The sequence below is a fragment of the Engystomops pustulosus genome, chromosome 9 (genome assembly GCF_040894005.1).
Source record: "Engystomops pustulosus chromosome 9, aEngPut4.maternal, whole genome shotgun sequence".
NCBI classification, from domain to species: Eukaryota; Metazoa; Chordata; class Amphibia; order Anura; family Leptodactylidae; genus Engystomops; species Engystomops pustulosus.
Genome location: NC_092419.1, coordinates 9,854,246 through 9,869,034, shown reverse-complemented (window position 1 = coordinate 9,869,034; position 14,789 = coordinate 9,854,246). Strand labels below are relative to the sequence as shown.

Here is a 14,789-nt window from a genome sequence, read left to right as displayed (position 1 = left end):
AATTCTGTGTTCATTCGTGTAAGGATCCAAGCAATTTTCCCTAGGATCATGTCAAAGTCTGGGTCTTCCTGCACATCCATTACTCTGTATTATTCTGAATTGCTCTCATGTAAATTTTAAAACCTTTGTTAAAAACCTTCTACTGTTTTGGGTCTACAGTAGGATGTGGGCTTATGGTTGGGTCTTGAGCATCTATGACTTATGGTAACAGACTACACACCAACCAGTTATCGCTAAGCCTCCTGTCACGTCTGTACTTCATTCTCTACCAAACATTTGGTACATTACCAACAAGTGGTGGACAGAAAAATGTGAATATGAAGCCAAAATCAGACTACACAAGGTTTGTTTGTTGTCTGTTACCATGGAGACACATATCCAGAATATTACTTAATCGTAAATTAGTAAATCGTACAGATGTCCAGATTTTAACCAGATCCTTTCCATTTTTACCCTAGCAGAAAATTATGGAGGACCTCCACTGCTTTGGGGGGGTGGACTATTATTACATTTGAGATGTATCTCCCTGAGGAGGCTCAAACGTGAGGGCGTAGTTGACTAAGAAGCCATCATTGTACATGTAGAGCTTATGGTCGTTAGGATTGTAGGACAGACTCTGCAGCCTTTCCTTTGGTTTTTCGAAGATAATACTCAACGACCCTTTCTTTCCAGTTTTCGTATCATACATGTAGAATATCTCCTCTGCTTTGTTGTCAATGGCTCTAGTTACATACAAGACGCCGCACACCATGAACGCATTGGAGGCCGCCGGCTTGAACTGTCCGGTGGTCCAGGTCTGTTGTACTACAAGCGATATGGGGTCTATTCTACTGATGACAATGTTTCCAATGTTTTCTTCAGTAGAATAGATCGCCCAAAGCCCTTCTTCATCGGCGGCCATGTCAATGTCCTGGTAGGCCGAGGATGAGTAGGAGAACTGGTTGTTGTAGGCCGCATTAGGGAGTGTACCTCTAAGTTCCACTTTATTGAGCTGTGGATTGTATTTGCACAGATTGTTAGCGTCGTAGCAATTGAAGTACATGGAGTTATTAAACATAATCATTCCACTGCCTTGTCCATAATAACCATTAGGGATCCCTCGGTCCAAGTTATGTTTGTAGACCTCGAAATCATCGTATGTGTTGTAGGTACGTAAATAGAGCAACTTCCTTCCATCTATATAAAGAGGAGAAACCCAATGGATATTCTGATCGGCTCCGGCTAATGAATCCTTTCCCCATCCTCCATATAAGTAACCGGTTCCATAGTAGTTCAGCTGCACTATATATGGTTTACTGATGCCCTTAATGGATCCATGCTGACAGGTACCTGCAGAATAAAACCATCAAATAAATTTGTAATAGATAGAGGTGGCTCTATACAAGACATAAGAGACAAGGACCAGGGGTTATCGGGGAATATGATCCTATAATATAAAAATCAATAATGCTATAAATAAATGAAACAAAACTCAATGGGGCACATTTATTTACCCGTCCCGTCCCGATCCCCAAGGTGCATTGTCCGACGAGGATTCGGAGTTGCCGAGATTCACTAAGATCGTTTGTCCAATTTCCTGCATGTGTCGCTTCCCCACTCAGGTCCGCCGGAGTTCACCTTCGTCGTCCCGGTGCATGTAAGAGCTTGGCTTGCGACACAATTTTGAATGTTAAATCCCGCGCTTAAGGCCGACGGCCACACACCCGATTTGTGTCGCATGAAAGTTGGTGTGATTGCGCCAAAATCCGATTGCGTATGCCAAAAACCCCAGTTAAATGCGGTGCAAAACGGAAAAAGTTGGGAAACCCGACGAAAATGCAGTCCGTGGACCCTTAGTAAATGTGCCCCCATGTCTTTAATCACAAAACAGAGCTTAAAAACTTTGCTTTTATGATTCACCAATTTTTATAGGTTTTCTAGAATAGGCAAAGTTGTATTCAAGACACCTGCTAGCTAAAACTACAACTCCCATGATCACTCAGTAACAACTCCCCCTCTCACGCTCTGTTTCCATTGATGATCTAACAGACTCTCCTGCTCTGTTACCATAGTAATGATGTGTCTAATTGCCATCACTGCACATTGCCTCATGGAGTTGGGTCTCATTACAACACTGGCCATACTGGATGCACTGCAACCAGCCGACTACAGCCAAATGTAGTGATGATCACATGACCTGGCAGGAAGGTGCAGCAGGACATGTGACCAGCAGCCATCTTCTGTCCCGTGTCTCCTCTACATTAGGAGATTAAAGGGCAGGTTCCATTTTAATTCTCCATTACACTGTATGTCCACAACATTTTTCTGATAAGGGGAGCAATAATTTAAATAACAACTAACAACTATATGAATGATACTTATTCCTGGAATACCCCTTTAAAGAATTTTCATAAATTGAGCAGTAGTAACAATAGGTCAGAATATATTCAGGACAAACTAAGTTACATGGGTTACAGTAGTCTCCTAGCATGTACGTGTATCGGGGAGACCTACCATCAAATGTCCATAATCAGATAATGTATAACATACCATTGTCCAGTGGAGGAAGTGAAGGCACCGGCAGAGGTTTTGTCTGGTTCTTTTCACAATTTTCAAGTTTTTCCTTCAGCGCAGCAACTTCTCTTCTGATAACCAGGACATTGTTCTTATCATAGACCTCCAGCTGGTTCACCATGATGGAAATGTTACGGATCTAGAGCAGAATGTAGAAAAAATGAGGGTGGTTTGTTGGAGTAGCAATCACGGTTCTAAGTTATCAATCTATTTATTAACTATAATTAACTTTCAGTTCATGTATCTTTTCATCCGCCATGGAGGAGACGTCCAGTTGCTTGTGTTCATATCTAAGCAGAATCCAGACTACAATAAAAGCGAAGGCCTTGATCTCACCTCCTGGTACAGAGTCTCCACCAGAACATTGGTTCCATTCATAGAAGATTTCAGCTGCAGGATCAGAGCCTCCATTTCTCTAATCTCCAACTTCACCAACTCAAAGTCCAGCTCCGTGTATGACTGACCACCCATCTCCATCACCTCCACACGCTTGGTCAGGTTCACCAGTCTCTCGGTGTAGATGATCAGTATACTCTCATAGTGCTGGATCTGTGGGAATGTGGCAGGTTGGTTAATTTCAGGAGCATACAACTAAAGGCTTCTAACAAAGAAACACTGAAAATATTTTCAGTGTAGGGGGGCACCTAGCAATAACGCCTATATAGCAATATATAAGCACTACTTATAGGGAGAGTAGAGAAGAGTGAATCATAGCACGTATAGCAAAACAGGTAAGTATTTACAGGTAGAGAGCAGTGCAGTACATGTAGTACAGGAAGAGGGTAGTACAGTACAAGTAGTACAGGTATAGGGCAGTACAGTACAAGTAGTACAGGTAGAGGGCAGTACAGTACATGTAGTACAGGTATAGGGCAGTACTGTACAAGTAGTACAGGTAGAGGGCAGTACAGTACATGTAGTACAGGTAGAGGGCAGTACAGTACATGTAGTACAAGTAGAGGGCAGTACAGGACATGTAGTACCGGTAGAGAGCAGTACAGTACATGTAGTACAGGTAGAGGGCAGTACAGTACAAGTAGTACAGGTAGAGGGCAGTACAGTACATGTAGTACAGGTATAGGGCAGTACAATACATGTAGTACAAGGAGAGGGCAGTACAGGACATGTAGTACAGGTAGAGAGCAGTATAGTACATGTAGTAAAGGTAGGGGGTAGTACAGGACATGTAGTACAGGTAGAGGGCAGTACAGTACACGTAGTACAGGAAGAGGGCAGTACAGTACATGCAGTACAGGTATCTGACAGTACAGTACATGTAGTACAGGAATGGGGCAGTACAGTACATGTAGTACAGGTAGAGGACAGTACATGTAGTATGGGTAGAGGGCAGTACAGGACATGTAGTACAGGTAGATGACAGTACATGTAGTATGGGTAGAGGGCAGTACAGGACATGTAGTAGAGGTAGAGAGCAGTACAGTACATATAGTACAGGTAGAGGTCAGTACAGTACATGTAGTACAGGTAAGGGCGGTACAGTACATGTAGTACAGGTAGAGGGCAGTACAGGACATGTAGTACAGGTAGTGGGCAGTACAGTACATGTAGTACAGGTAGTGGGCAGTACAGTACATGCAGTACAGGAAGGAGGCAGTACAGTACATGTAGTTGAGGTAGAGAGCAGTACAGTACATGTAGTACAGGTAGGGGGCAGTACAGTACATGAAGTACAGGTAGAGGGCAGTACAGGACATGTAGTAAAGGTAGAGGGCAGTACAATACATGCAGTACAGGTAGAGGGCAGTACAGTACATGTAGTACAGGTAGAGGGCAGTACAGTACATTTAGTACAGGTAGGGGGCAGTACAGTGCATGTAGTAGAGGTAGAGAGCAGTACAGTACATGCATTACAGATAGGGGGCTGTACAGTACATGTAGTACAGGTAGAGGGCATTACAGTACATGTAGTACAGGAAGGGGGCAGTACAGTACATGTAGTAGAGGTAGAGAGCAGTACAGTACATGTAGTACAGGTAGAGGGCAGTACAGTACATGTAGTACAGGTAGGGGGCAGTACAGGACATGTAGTACAGGTATAAGGCAGTACAGGACATGTAGTACAGGTAGAGTGCAGTACAGTACACGTAGTACAGGAAGGGGGCAGTACAGAACATGTAGTACAGATAAAGAGCAGTACAGGACATGTAGTACAGGTAGAGGGCAGTACAGGACATGTAGTACAGGTAGAGGGCAGTACAGGACATGTAGTACAGGTAGAGAGCAGTGAAGTACATGTAATACAGGTAGAGGGCAGTTCAGTACATGTAGTACAGGTAGAGAGCAGTACAGTGCATGTAGTACAGGTAGAGGGCAGTACATGTAGTATGGGTAGAGGGCAGTACAGGACATGTAGTACAGGTAGAGGACAGTACATGTAGTATGGGTAGAGGGCAGTACAGGACATGTAGTACAGGTAGAGAGCAGTACAGTACATGAAGTACAGGTAGAGAGCAGTACAGTACATATAGTACAGGTAGAGGGCAGTACAGTACATGTAGTACAGGTAGGGGCGGTACAGTACAAGTAGTACAGGTAGAGGGCAGTACAGTACATGTAGTACAGGTATAGGGCAGTACAATACATGTAGTACAAGGAGAGGGCAGTACAGGACATGTAGTACAGGTAGAGAGCAGTATAGTACATGTAGTAAAGGTAGGGGGTAGTACAGGACATGTAGTACAGGTAGAGGGCAGTACAGTACACGTAGTACAGGAAGAGGGCAGTACAGTACATGCAGTACAGGTATCTGACAGTACAGTACATGTAGTACAGGAATGGGGCAGTACAGTACATGTAGTACAGGTAGAGGACAGTACATGTAGTATGGGTAGAGGGCAGTACAGGACATGTAGTACAGGTAGATGACAGTACATGTAGTATGGGTAGAGGGCAGTACAGGACATGTAGTAGAGGTAGAGAGCAGTACAGTACATATAGTACAGGTAGAGGTCAGTACAGTACATGTAGTACAGGTAAGGGCGGTACAGTACATGTAGTACAGGTAGAGGGCAGTACAGGACATGTAGTACAGGTAGTGGGCAGTACAGTACATGTAGTACAGGTAGTGGGCAGTACAGTACATGCAGTACAGGAAGGAGGCAGTACAGTACATGTAGTTGAGGTAGAGAGCAGTACAGTACATGTAGTACAGGTAGGGGGCAGTACAGTACATGAAGTACAGGTAGAGGGCAGTACAGGACATGTAGTAAAGGTAGAGGGCAGTACAATACATGCAGTACAGGTAGAGGGCAGTACAGTACATGAAGTACAGGTAGAGGCCAGTACAGTACATTTAGTACAGGTAGGGGGCAGTACAGTGCATGTAGTAGAGGTAGAGAGCAGTACAGTACATGCATTACAGATAGGGGGCTGTACAGTACATGTAGTACAGGTAGAGGGCATTACAGTACATGTAGTACAGGAAGGGGGCAGTACAGTACATGTAGTAGAGGTAGAGAGCAGTACAGTACATGTAGTACAGGTAGAGGGCAGTACAGTACATGTAGTACAGGTAGGGGGCAGTACAGGACATGTAGTACAGGTATAAGGCAGTACAGGACATGTAGTACAGGTAGAGTGCAGTACAGTACACGTAGTACAGGAAGGGGTCAGTACAGAACATGTAGTACAGATAAAGAGCAGTACAGGACATGTAGTACAGGTAGAGGGCAGTACAGGACATGTAGTACAGGTAGAGGGCAGTACAGGACATGTAGTACAGGTAGAGAGCAGTGAAGTACATGTAATACAGGTAGAGGGCAGTTCAGTACATGTAGTACAGGTAGAGAGCAGTACAGTGCATGTAGTACAGGTAGAGGGCAGTACATGTAGTATGGGTAGAGGGCAGTACAGGACATGTAGTACAGGTAGAGGACAGTACATGTAGTATGGGTAGAGGGCAGTACAGGACATGTAGTACAGGTAGAGAGCAGTACAGTACATGTAGTACAGGTAGAGAGCAGTACAGTACATATAGTACAGGTAGAGGGCAGTACAGTACATGTAGTACAGGTAGGGGCGGTACAGTACATGTAGTTCAGGTAGAGGGCAGTACAGGACATGTAGTACAGGTAGTGGGCAGTACAGTACATGCAGTACAGGAAGGGGGCAGTACAGTACATGTAGTTGAGGTAGAGAGCAGTACAGTACATGTAGTACAGGTAGGGGGCAGTACGGTACATGTAGTACAGGTAGAGGCCAGTACAGGACATGTAGTAAAGGTAGAGGGCAGTACAGTACATGTAGTACAGGTAGAGGGCAGTACAATACATTCAGTACAGGTAGAGGGCAGTACAATACATTCAGTACAGGTAGAGGGCAGTACAGTACATGTAGTACAGGTAGGGTGCAGTACAGTACATGTAGTACAGGAAGGGGGCAGTACAGTTCATGTAGTACAGGTAGAGGGCAGTACAGTACATGTAGTACAGGTAGAGGGCAGTACAGTACATGTAGTACAGGTAGGAGCCAGTACAGTACATGTAGTACAGGTAGAGGGCAGTACAGTACATGTAGTACAGGTAGAGGGCAGTACAGTACATGTAGTACAGGTAGAGGGCAGTACAGTACATGTAGTACAGGTAGAGGGTAGTACAGTACATGTAGTACAGGTAGAGGGCAGTACAGTACATGTAGTACAGGTAGAGGGCAGTACAGTTCATGTAGTACAGGTAGAGGGCAGTACAGTACATGTAGTACAGGTAGAGGGCAGTACAGTTCATGTAGCAGGGGTAAGAATAACATATACCCTTCTAGGAATACAAGTAGAGGGTAGTAGTATTGGTCTTTTTTTGAGTATTTTTCCATTACCTTAGTGACTTGCTCCTCCACAGTGATGGATAAGTTATGGTTTGATATCTCCAACTTCTCAAATCGATCTACTGGAAAGGTGGAGTCTGGAAGGACCACAGAGCAGTGACAGACCCCCAGCTCATCCAGCGAGCCGGTGGAGTTATGAATCTGGTGAGACACAACATTATGTCTTACAGAAGAATCAATCAATGGGTGAATTTAGCATTTGTAAATACAAGTAAAATTCCATCAATAACAGAAACAATGAATTCTCCAGTAAAAAGATGCAGGGATGGTGGTGGAGGGACAATTTTTGGTGAGCAGATTTGGCTCCAGCAGAGTTTAAGGTAATATACCAAGGTTGATTTTTATTCCCTGTTCACATAACAACCATCACAATGTTCCCCGACCGATTCCCGTTGTCACAAGTGGAGGCGGAGGTTTAGCATTTGCTTTACCGCTTCATTAAAGGAGATCCTAAAATATGAATGGGTGACAGGATGTTTTGAATTAGTGGGAACGGTCTAAGGATTTGGTCTTGTGATCGGTGGGGTTACAGCAGGGAGTCCTATGGGTAGGGGGTAACCATCATACTTGGTACAACAACTTTTACATCCCAGCTCAGCATAAGCTCAGTAAAACCTACGACAAACTTTTTGGAAAGAATGTAAAAGCTCTTTGAGTAGAACTCACCAGGCTGGCGGCGTGACTTTGGCAGATGCCAAGGAGCAAAATGAAGAAGGGGATCATGGTGCCCATTATGGTTTCCAATCTTCACTACCGGACAGATACTATGACCGACTTTATATACAGCGATGGGTATACTCCCCCTACTCCGTGTTATCAGCTCATGTTACGTATATTCGGTTCTCATCCATTGGAAAGAAATCCCATGAGATCCGGATATCTGCCTAATGAGTAATTACAATGACGGGTCTCGTAGATTGATGAGTTTTTAACATAGAGACCACGTGAGATTATTGATTCATTTTTATCAACTACCGTACTCAACTGAAACATGAAAAACCTGGCAGTTCCGCCGCGTTTATGTGTATAATGGAGTTTTTGTTGTTTGTGGTTCTATATAATAGTATCACTACCCAAAATACACAGGTCATTTCACTAGTTTCAGTAAACAAAAAAATATATATCTATAAATTTTTCCATCAACAGCTTGTTTTGTGTGAAAAGATCTGATGTTTCTTTTGATAGAATTTTGAGGTACAGTATTTTTTTGATCCAAAAATTAGATTTTGGTAATTTTTTAACTTTTTAAAAATTATCTACAGAATGGGTTAAAAGGGACAGGGTGATACCTGACATGTTTATGATCTTTACTGTTTATTCATTTTTATATTATCTATACGAAAAGGGGGATGATTTTAACCTTTAATTTTACAAATTTTTTAAATATTTATTTGACTATTATTTGAGACCCCCCTAGGGTACTTTAACCCTGCAGGGTCTGATTGCTCATACAATATACTGCAATACCTCTGTATTGCAGTATATACCGTAGTAATTTTACTGTTGACCTCTAATTGTCTGATTTTCAAAACTGCACCCCTCAAACTATTAAAAAAAATCGCTTTTAGAAAGATGTTTGACCCTTTGAGCGCTGCATAGTAATTAAAATAAAATGCAGGGGTAATTTAGAATGGTCTTATTTTGTTGGAAATCCATTTATTTAGCCATAAAATTTACATAAAACCCATCTTAAAATTTGTTATGGAATTTCTGGCTGCTACTTGTTGTACGGGAGCACATCGAGGCACAGGAGGGAAGGAGGGACCCACAGCTGCCAGTTTTATCCTATAGAACTTAGAGGATTTTAGTTTCTTCATTGCCCCCCTTAGGATTTCTGTTAGTGGGGCTATGGGGGCCATTTGAGGGGATTATTTTGCGGGATGCGATGCATTTTGCAGTGTTACTATTTTGCCCTATTGTTGAAAATGTATGAACTGTTTTTGGGCGAGAGGAGTAGAAAAGTATCAATTCTGTAATTGATTTTTGACTTTTTTGTTAGGTGTACCCCATATAGCCTAATAAACATCAAGCCTATTGATGTATCCTGTGGGGTCCTGCGCAGCGCTACATGTGAAAATTCACTGGCTTCAGCGAGTGCGCAGGTGTGGGGACAGAAACGCCCCCCGCCAGCCCACTTTTTGCTGGCCACGCCCATTGCTCACCTGCCCTTCCCCCGCCCTTCTACGCCACTGACAATTACAGGGATACCATACTTAGATGTGTTTTCTTAAGTTTTTACGAAAAATGGTTTTTGCATTGCCGTCTTCCAAGTGGCATATATCTTCTATTTTATGCCTACAGACCTGGTTGATAGCTTGCTTTTTGCGGGATATGTTGTACTTGAACCAGTATGATTCTGAAGTATCATTTGTGTCACGGACACTTCTTAAATACATGTACAAGCAGTTTGCAGTCTTTTCAGTGCAAAGTCCGACAGATAGCTGGCACAAAGGATTTAATAAGTGTGGGTATGTGACTGTAAGATCCTGTCACAGACCCACATTTGTAACTATAGGCGTCCCCCTAAGACAGCGGGGGTGTAAAGGGGTTCCAATTGTGGGAGAGAGACCCCCAGAAGGTAATTTAAATGCCATGGTTAAGCTGACCGCAGCATTTAACTGGTTAAATATTGTTAAGTACAACTGACCCTGTGTATACTGATGTCGGTCCAGCTCCAATGATGAACTGAACCGGCATCAGTTTAGCGACGGATATATCCATCACTGAACATGACGGATATTGTATATTGATCGCTGAACATGAAAAGGGTAAATCATCAAGTCTATTTACATCTTCCCAAAAACAAAATAGGAAGAGGTGCAGCCACTGAACTCACCTACAACCCAAATTCCCTACCTAATTGCCTGTATTAGTTAAATGGTAAGGGAAAACCTAAAGACAATCCATACTCTGAGTATATGCTCAGAGAAAAAGGAAAACGAAAAGACAGATAAATCTACGGACACAAGAGAATTGGGAAACGGGCACAGGATTGGGGTCAAGGGTTCAAACTAGATTCAGGCTCAGGTATGGGTTTGGGGTTCCCGATAAGGTTAATGGTTCAGGGTTCCTTATCAGACAGGATACAGGCTCAGGTAGAGGTTCACTGTTCTGAATCAGGTTGGAGGTTCAGGGTACTTAATCAGGCTGTTGTTCAAAACAGCAAAAGACAAGCAGACAGTAGCACTACCAATCACTGGAGAAAGTATAACCATCACTGAATGAACTGAGGATTGGATATTTAAGGTGTTCCTGGATGCCGCCCGTGAATCTGACCGGTTTGGCCACCCATCAAAAAAAACCAAACCCCCAACTCAGAAACAAGATGAAACCACCGAGCTTTCCACAAAGCACACACCCAGGTTAGACAAGGGAATTAACTCTACATGGAAGCTGCCAATCACAGCCTTGGGTACGGATATGAAGCTCAGAACAGTGCAGCCCAGAATCCATTCAGAGGGTTCTGACAACCCAAGGTTTGGAACATACAGGCAGTCCCCGGGTTACATACAAGATAGGGTCTGTAGGTTTGTTCTTAAGTTGAATTTGTATGTAATTCGGAACTGTATATTTTATCATTGTAATCCCAGCCAGAACTTTTTTCGGTCTCTGTGACAATTGGATTTTTAAAATGTTGGATTGTCATAAGAACCAGGAATAACAATAAAGCTTCATTACAGACACCTGTGATAACTGTTACATCTGATCATTGTAGCCTAGGACTAAAGTACAATAAATTACCAATATCCAGAGATCCGTTTGTAACTAGGGGTCGTATGTAAGTCGAGTGTTCTTAAGTAGGGGACCGCCTGTATAGAGTACATAATGGCCATAAGGAAACACAAAATTACATGTCAGCGGGCACAGGTTCGGAGTCTGCAGTTTTCTACTGCTTCCTTGCTAGCCGTGGGAGCAGGACCCGGTGTCTCTGAAACCCGGAGTCCTTAGGGAGAAGGGAGATGCAGTTCGTTACCGTTTCTCCCTTCTCCGCTCCTCACAGCATTATACTGAAGTAGCGCGGTGCAGAGAGGAGCAGAGCCGGCACTGCCGCAGGCTTTATAGACTTGGAGGTCACGTGACCACCGTGTCTAAAGGGGTTAACCAGAGCTACTGGGTCTAATTAGACCCAGTCCAGCTCTGATCAGCACCACCAGTGACAGGCTCTTATAGATGCCTCAGCTACAGGGTAAAACTTGTAAAACAAAAATACAGTAAAATTAAAAAAAATAAAAAGGTGAAAATGTCCCCCAGGGATCTTTTATGACCTTATGGGGGACATATAAAAAAAATCACAAACACACAAAATATATTCATAAATACTCATAAAAATACAATGACCTTTCCCCATAAAATAAAAAAAATCCCCCACTACACTACAAAAAAACACAAAAAACACAATAGTCGCCCCGTTTGGCTGAAACTATACATATTTTGTATCAAAACCACCAAAAAAATAGGGAATTCCTTATTAATGTTCATTTTGAGTTAATTTTTATTAAAAAAATATGTACTATGAATTTTAAAAAAGACTCTTTTCCTCTTTTCATCCCAAATAAGAATATAAATGAGAACAAAAAATTCAAACTTTTATTATGTTTTAACTAGCTCTATGGGGCTCATTTAGTAAGGGTTTTTCGACTTTTTCCGTTTTGCAGTAAATCGGATTTTGGCGCAATCGCGATGACTCAGGGGGCGCGACAGGATCGGGTAAGTAAATGTGCACCTATGTGTCCCAAAAAAAACAACACAAAAGTAGCACGCAAAGAAAAAAAAAAAAAAGTTATTGCCCTAAATATTTGCTAAAAATGTCCGGTCACTAAAGTCTTTTCAGGCCGCGTCACTAAGGGGTTAAAGAACTATTTCCAGCGCAGATATTTCAAAGAACATCACAACCGGCAACACCCAATTTCTTGAAGAGTTTTCTGTAGAACTAGAATGTCGGGAGAGACGGCTGCAGAGTTCTGATACATTGTGAAGGGTTCTGATTAGTGTGGAGCAGACCCAAACTGCAAAGTTCGGGTTCGTAGGTACCAAGACCTCACCCGCAGTGGTAATACCTGTGGTAAATGCTAACACAGGTCATGGGGGTAACTCTTTAATTGCTGCCCAATTTACTTCGAAAGGGTTCACTTTCTTTTATTCTCAATTATAGTTTACATATTTTTAGTATCAGGACTTTACATACATAATACAACTACAAGACCTTTAGTTAAACGCTTTACCCTGTAGTGACCGGTCATAGTTATCATCCTATGTCCCGCTCTACTCTACCGATAATGTGACCGTAAAGAACAGGAAGGAATAACACAAACCCATCATCATGAATCACACATAATAACTTCTGTTTATCGACCAGTGAAAGATAAGTGACCGTAAAATAATTTGGGGTCATGTGAAATGCCTTCACTTAATAAAGTTATCTACGTAGAAGTCGGCAGATTATGGTGCTAGGGGCGTGTCCAGATCTTACCGATATCAATGTAGGTTTTCCTCCGGTCTGGTGCCGAAAAGGCAAATGATGGCAGAACAGACCCCTGTGTCTTCCATGGGATTGACATCCAGTACATCAGCGCTTGCATGAAACTTCTGGCAGGACACTACAAATATACAAAAGCTTCGCAAAAAGCAGAATTTTGTTTTCAGTAATTCAGTTCAAGAAGTGAAACTCAAGTCATTACAAACAGAGTGAACATCTCAAAGAGTATATTGAGGTTAATTTTGATGGTTATGGCTTACAACCAAGGAAAAACCCAAAGTCATTTGGGGGTAATTTACTAAGGGCTGATTTGCATTTTCCCGACATGTTACCCGAATATTTCCGATTTGCGGCAATTTTCCCTGTATTGCCCCGGGATTTTGGCGCACGTGATCGGATTATGGCGCATCGGTGCTGGCATGCACGCGACGGAAATGGGAGGGGGGCGTGGCCGTAAGAAAACCCGACGGATTCAGAAATACCGCCGTATTTTTTTAAAAAAAAGTGTAGCTTGACACGCACTTACCTGCACCCGGCCTGGCTTGGTGAACTCCAGTGAACTCCGACGGACTGCAGCAGCGACATCTGATGGACATTGGGCGCACTACCTTACTGAATCGCCGGAAGACCCGAATCCTCCACAGAGAACGCGCCGCTGGACCGCGAAAGGACTGGGTAAGTAAATCTGCCCCATTATATCAGAAAATTAGAATTAGTAACCAAAACATCTGCAAAGGCTTCCCAAGAGTTTTTAAATGACCCCTTAGTCTGGTTCAGTAGGTGACACAATCATGGGAAAGGACTGCTGACTTTACAGATGTCCAGAAGGCATGGATGCAAGTTGAGTGGAAGGAAAAAGTGCAGGATAAACGCAGCCTCCATAGGATTGTTAAGATGAGGCCATACAAAAATGTAGGGGAGATTCACAAGAAGTGGAGGCTGCTGCAGTCAGTGCTTCAAGAGCCACCACACACAGAGATATCCGGGACATGGGCTACAATTGTCGTCTTCCATGTGTCATCCACTCCCGACCAATAAACAATGCTAGAAGAGTCTTACCTGGGCCAAGGAATAAAAAGAACTGGACTGTTACTCAGTGGACCAGGGTCTTGTTTTCAGATGAAAGTAAATTTTACATTTCATTTGGAAATCAAGGTCCGAGAGTCTGGAGGAAGAGGAGAGGAACAATCCAAGCTGCTTGAGGCCTAGTGTGAAGTGTCCACAATCAGTGATGGTTTGGGGTCCATGTCATCTGCTGATGTAGGTCCACTGTGTTTTATCAAGACCAAAGTCAGTGCAGCCGTCTACCAGGGTAAATGTTAGGGCACTTCATGCTGACGAGCTGTTTAGAGATGGAATAATCATTTTTAAACAGGACTTGGCACCAGTACACACTGCCAAAAGTACCAATACATGGTCCAATAACCACAGGATCTGTGTTTGATTGGCCAGCAAACTCACTTGACCTTAACCCCATAGAGAATCTATGAGGGACACCAGATCCAACAATGCAGACGAGCTGTAGGCTGCTATCGCACAACCTGGGCTCTGCAGCACCATCAGCTGATCACCTCTGTGCCATAAGACCTCTGCACCGCCACCAGCTGATTCCTCCATTCCATAAAACCTCTGCAGCGCCATCAGCTGATCCCTCCATGCCATAACATCTCTGCAGCACCATCAGCTGATCCCTCCATGCCATAATACCTCTGCAGCGCCATCAGCTGATCCCCCCATGGTATAACACCTCTGCAGTGCCATCAGCTGATCCCCCCATGCCATAACACCTCTGCAGTGCTATCAGCTGATCCCTCCATGCCATAACACCTCTGCAGCTCCATCAGCTGATCCCTCCATGCCATAACACCCCTGCAGTGCCATCAGCTGATCCCTCCATGCCATAACACCTCTGCAGCTCCAT

General features: G+C 43.4%; 1 protein-coding gene across 1 annotated transcript; it reads right to left on the bottom strand.

The window, feature by feature from the left end:
* Positions 1–409: 409 nt before the first annotated feature.
* On the bottom strand, positions 410–8,123 carry LOC140076820 (olfactomedin-4-like). The gene is made up of 5 exons (XM_072123558.1): positions 8,059–8,123; positions 7,384–7,533; positions 2,890–3,102; positions 2,530–2,692; positions 410–1,329 (listed from the first exon to the last, which is right to left on the bottom strand). Exons 1-5 carry the CDS (start codon positions 8,113–8,115, stop codon positions 506–508), a joined length of 1,407 nt encoding a protein of 468 aa, XP_071979659.1. The 5' UTR covers positions 8,116–8,123; the 3' UTR covers positions 410–505.
* Between the last annotated feature and the right edge of the window lie 6,666 nt (positions 8,124–14,789).

Coding starts and splice junctions, on each gene's coding strand:
- LOC140076820 (XM_072123558.1), bottom strand. CDS start 8,115: ATGATCCCCTTCTTCATTTTGCTCCTTGGCATCTGCCAAAGTCACGCC. Junction 3,103..7,383: donor TGGAGGAGCAAGTCACTAAG/GTAATGGAAAAA, acceptor ACATTCCCACAG/ATCCAGCACTATGAGAGTAT. Junction 2,693..2,889: donor TGGAGACTCTGTACCAGGAG/GTGAGATCAAGG, acceptor ATTCTGCTCTAG/ATCCGTAACATTTCCATCAT.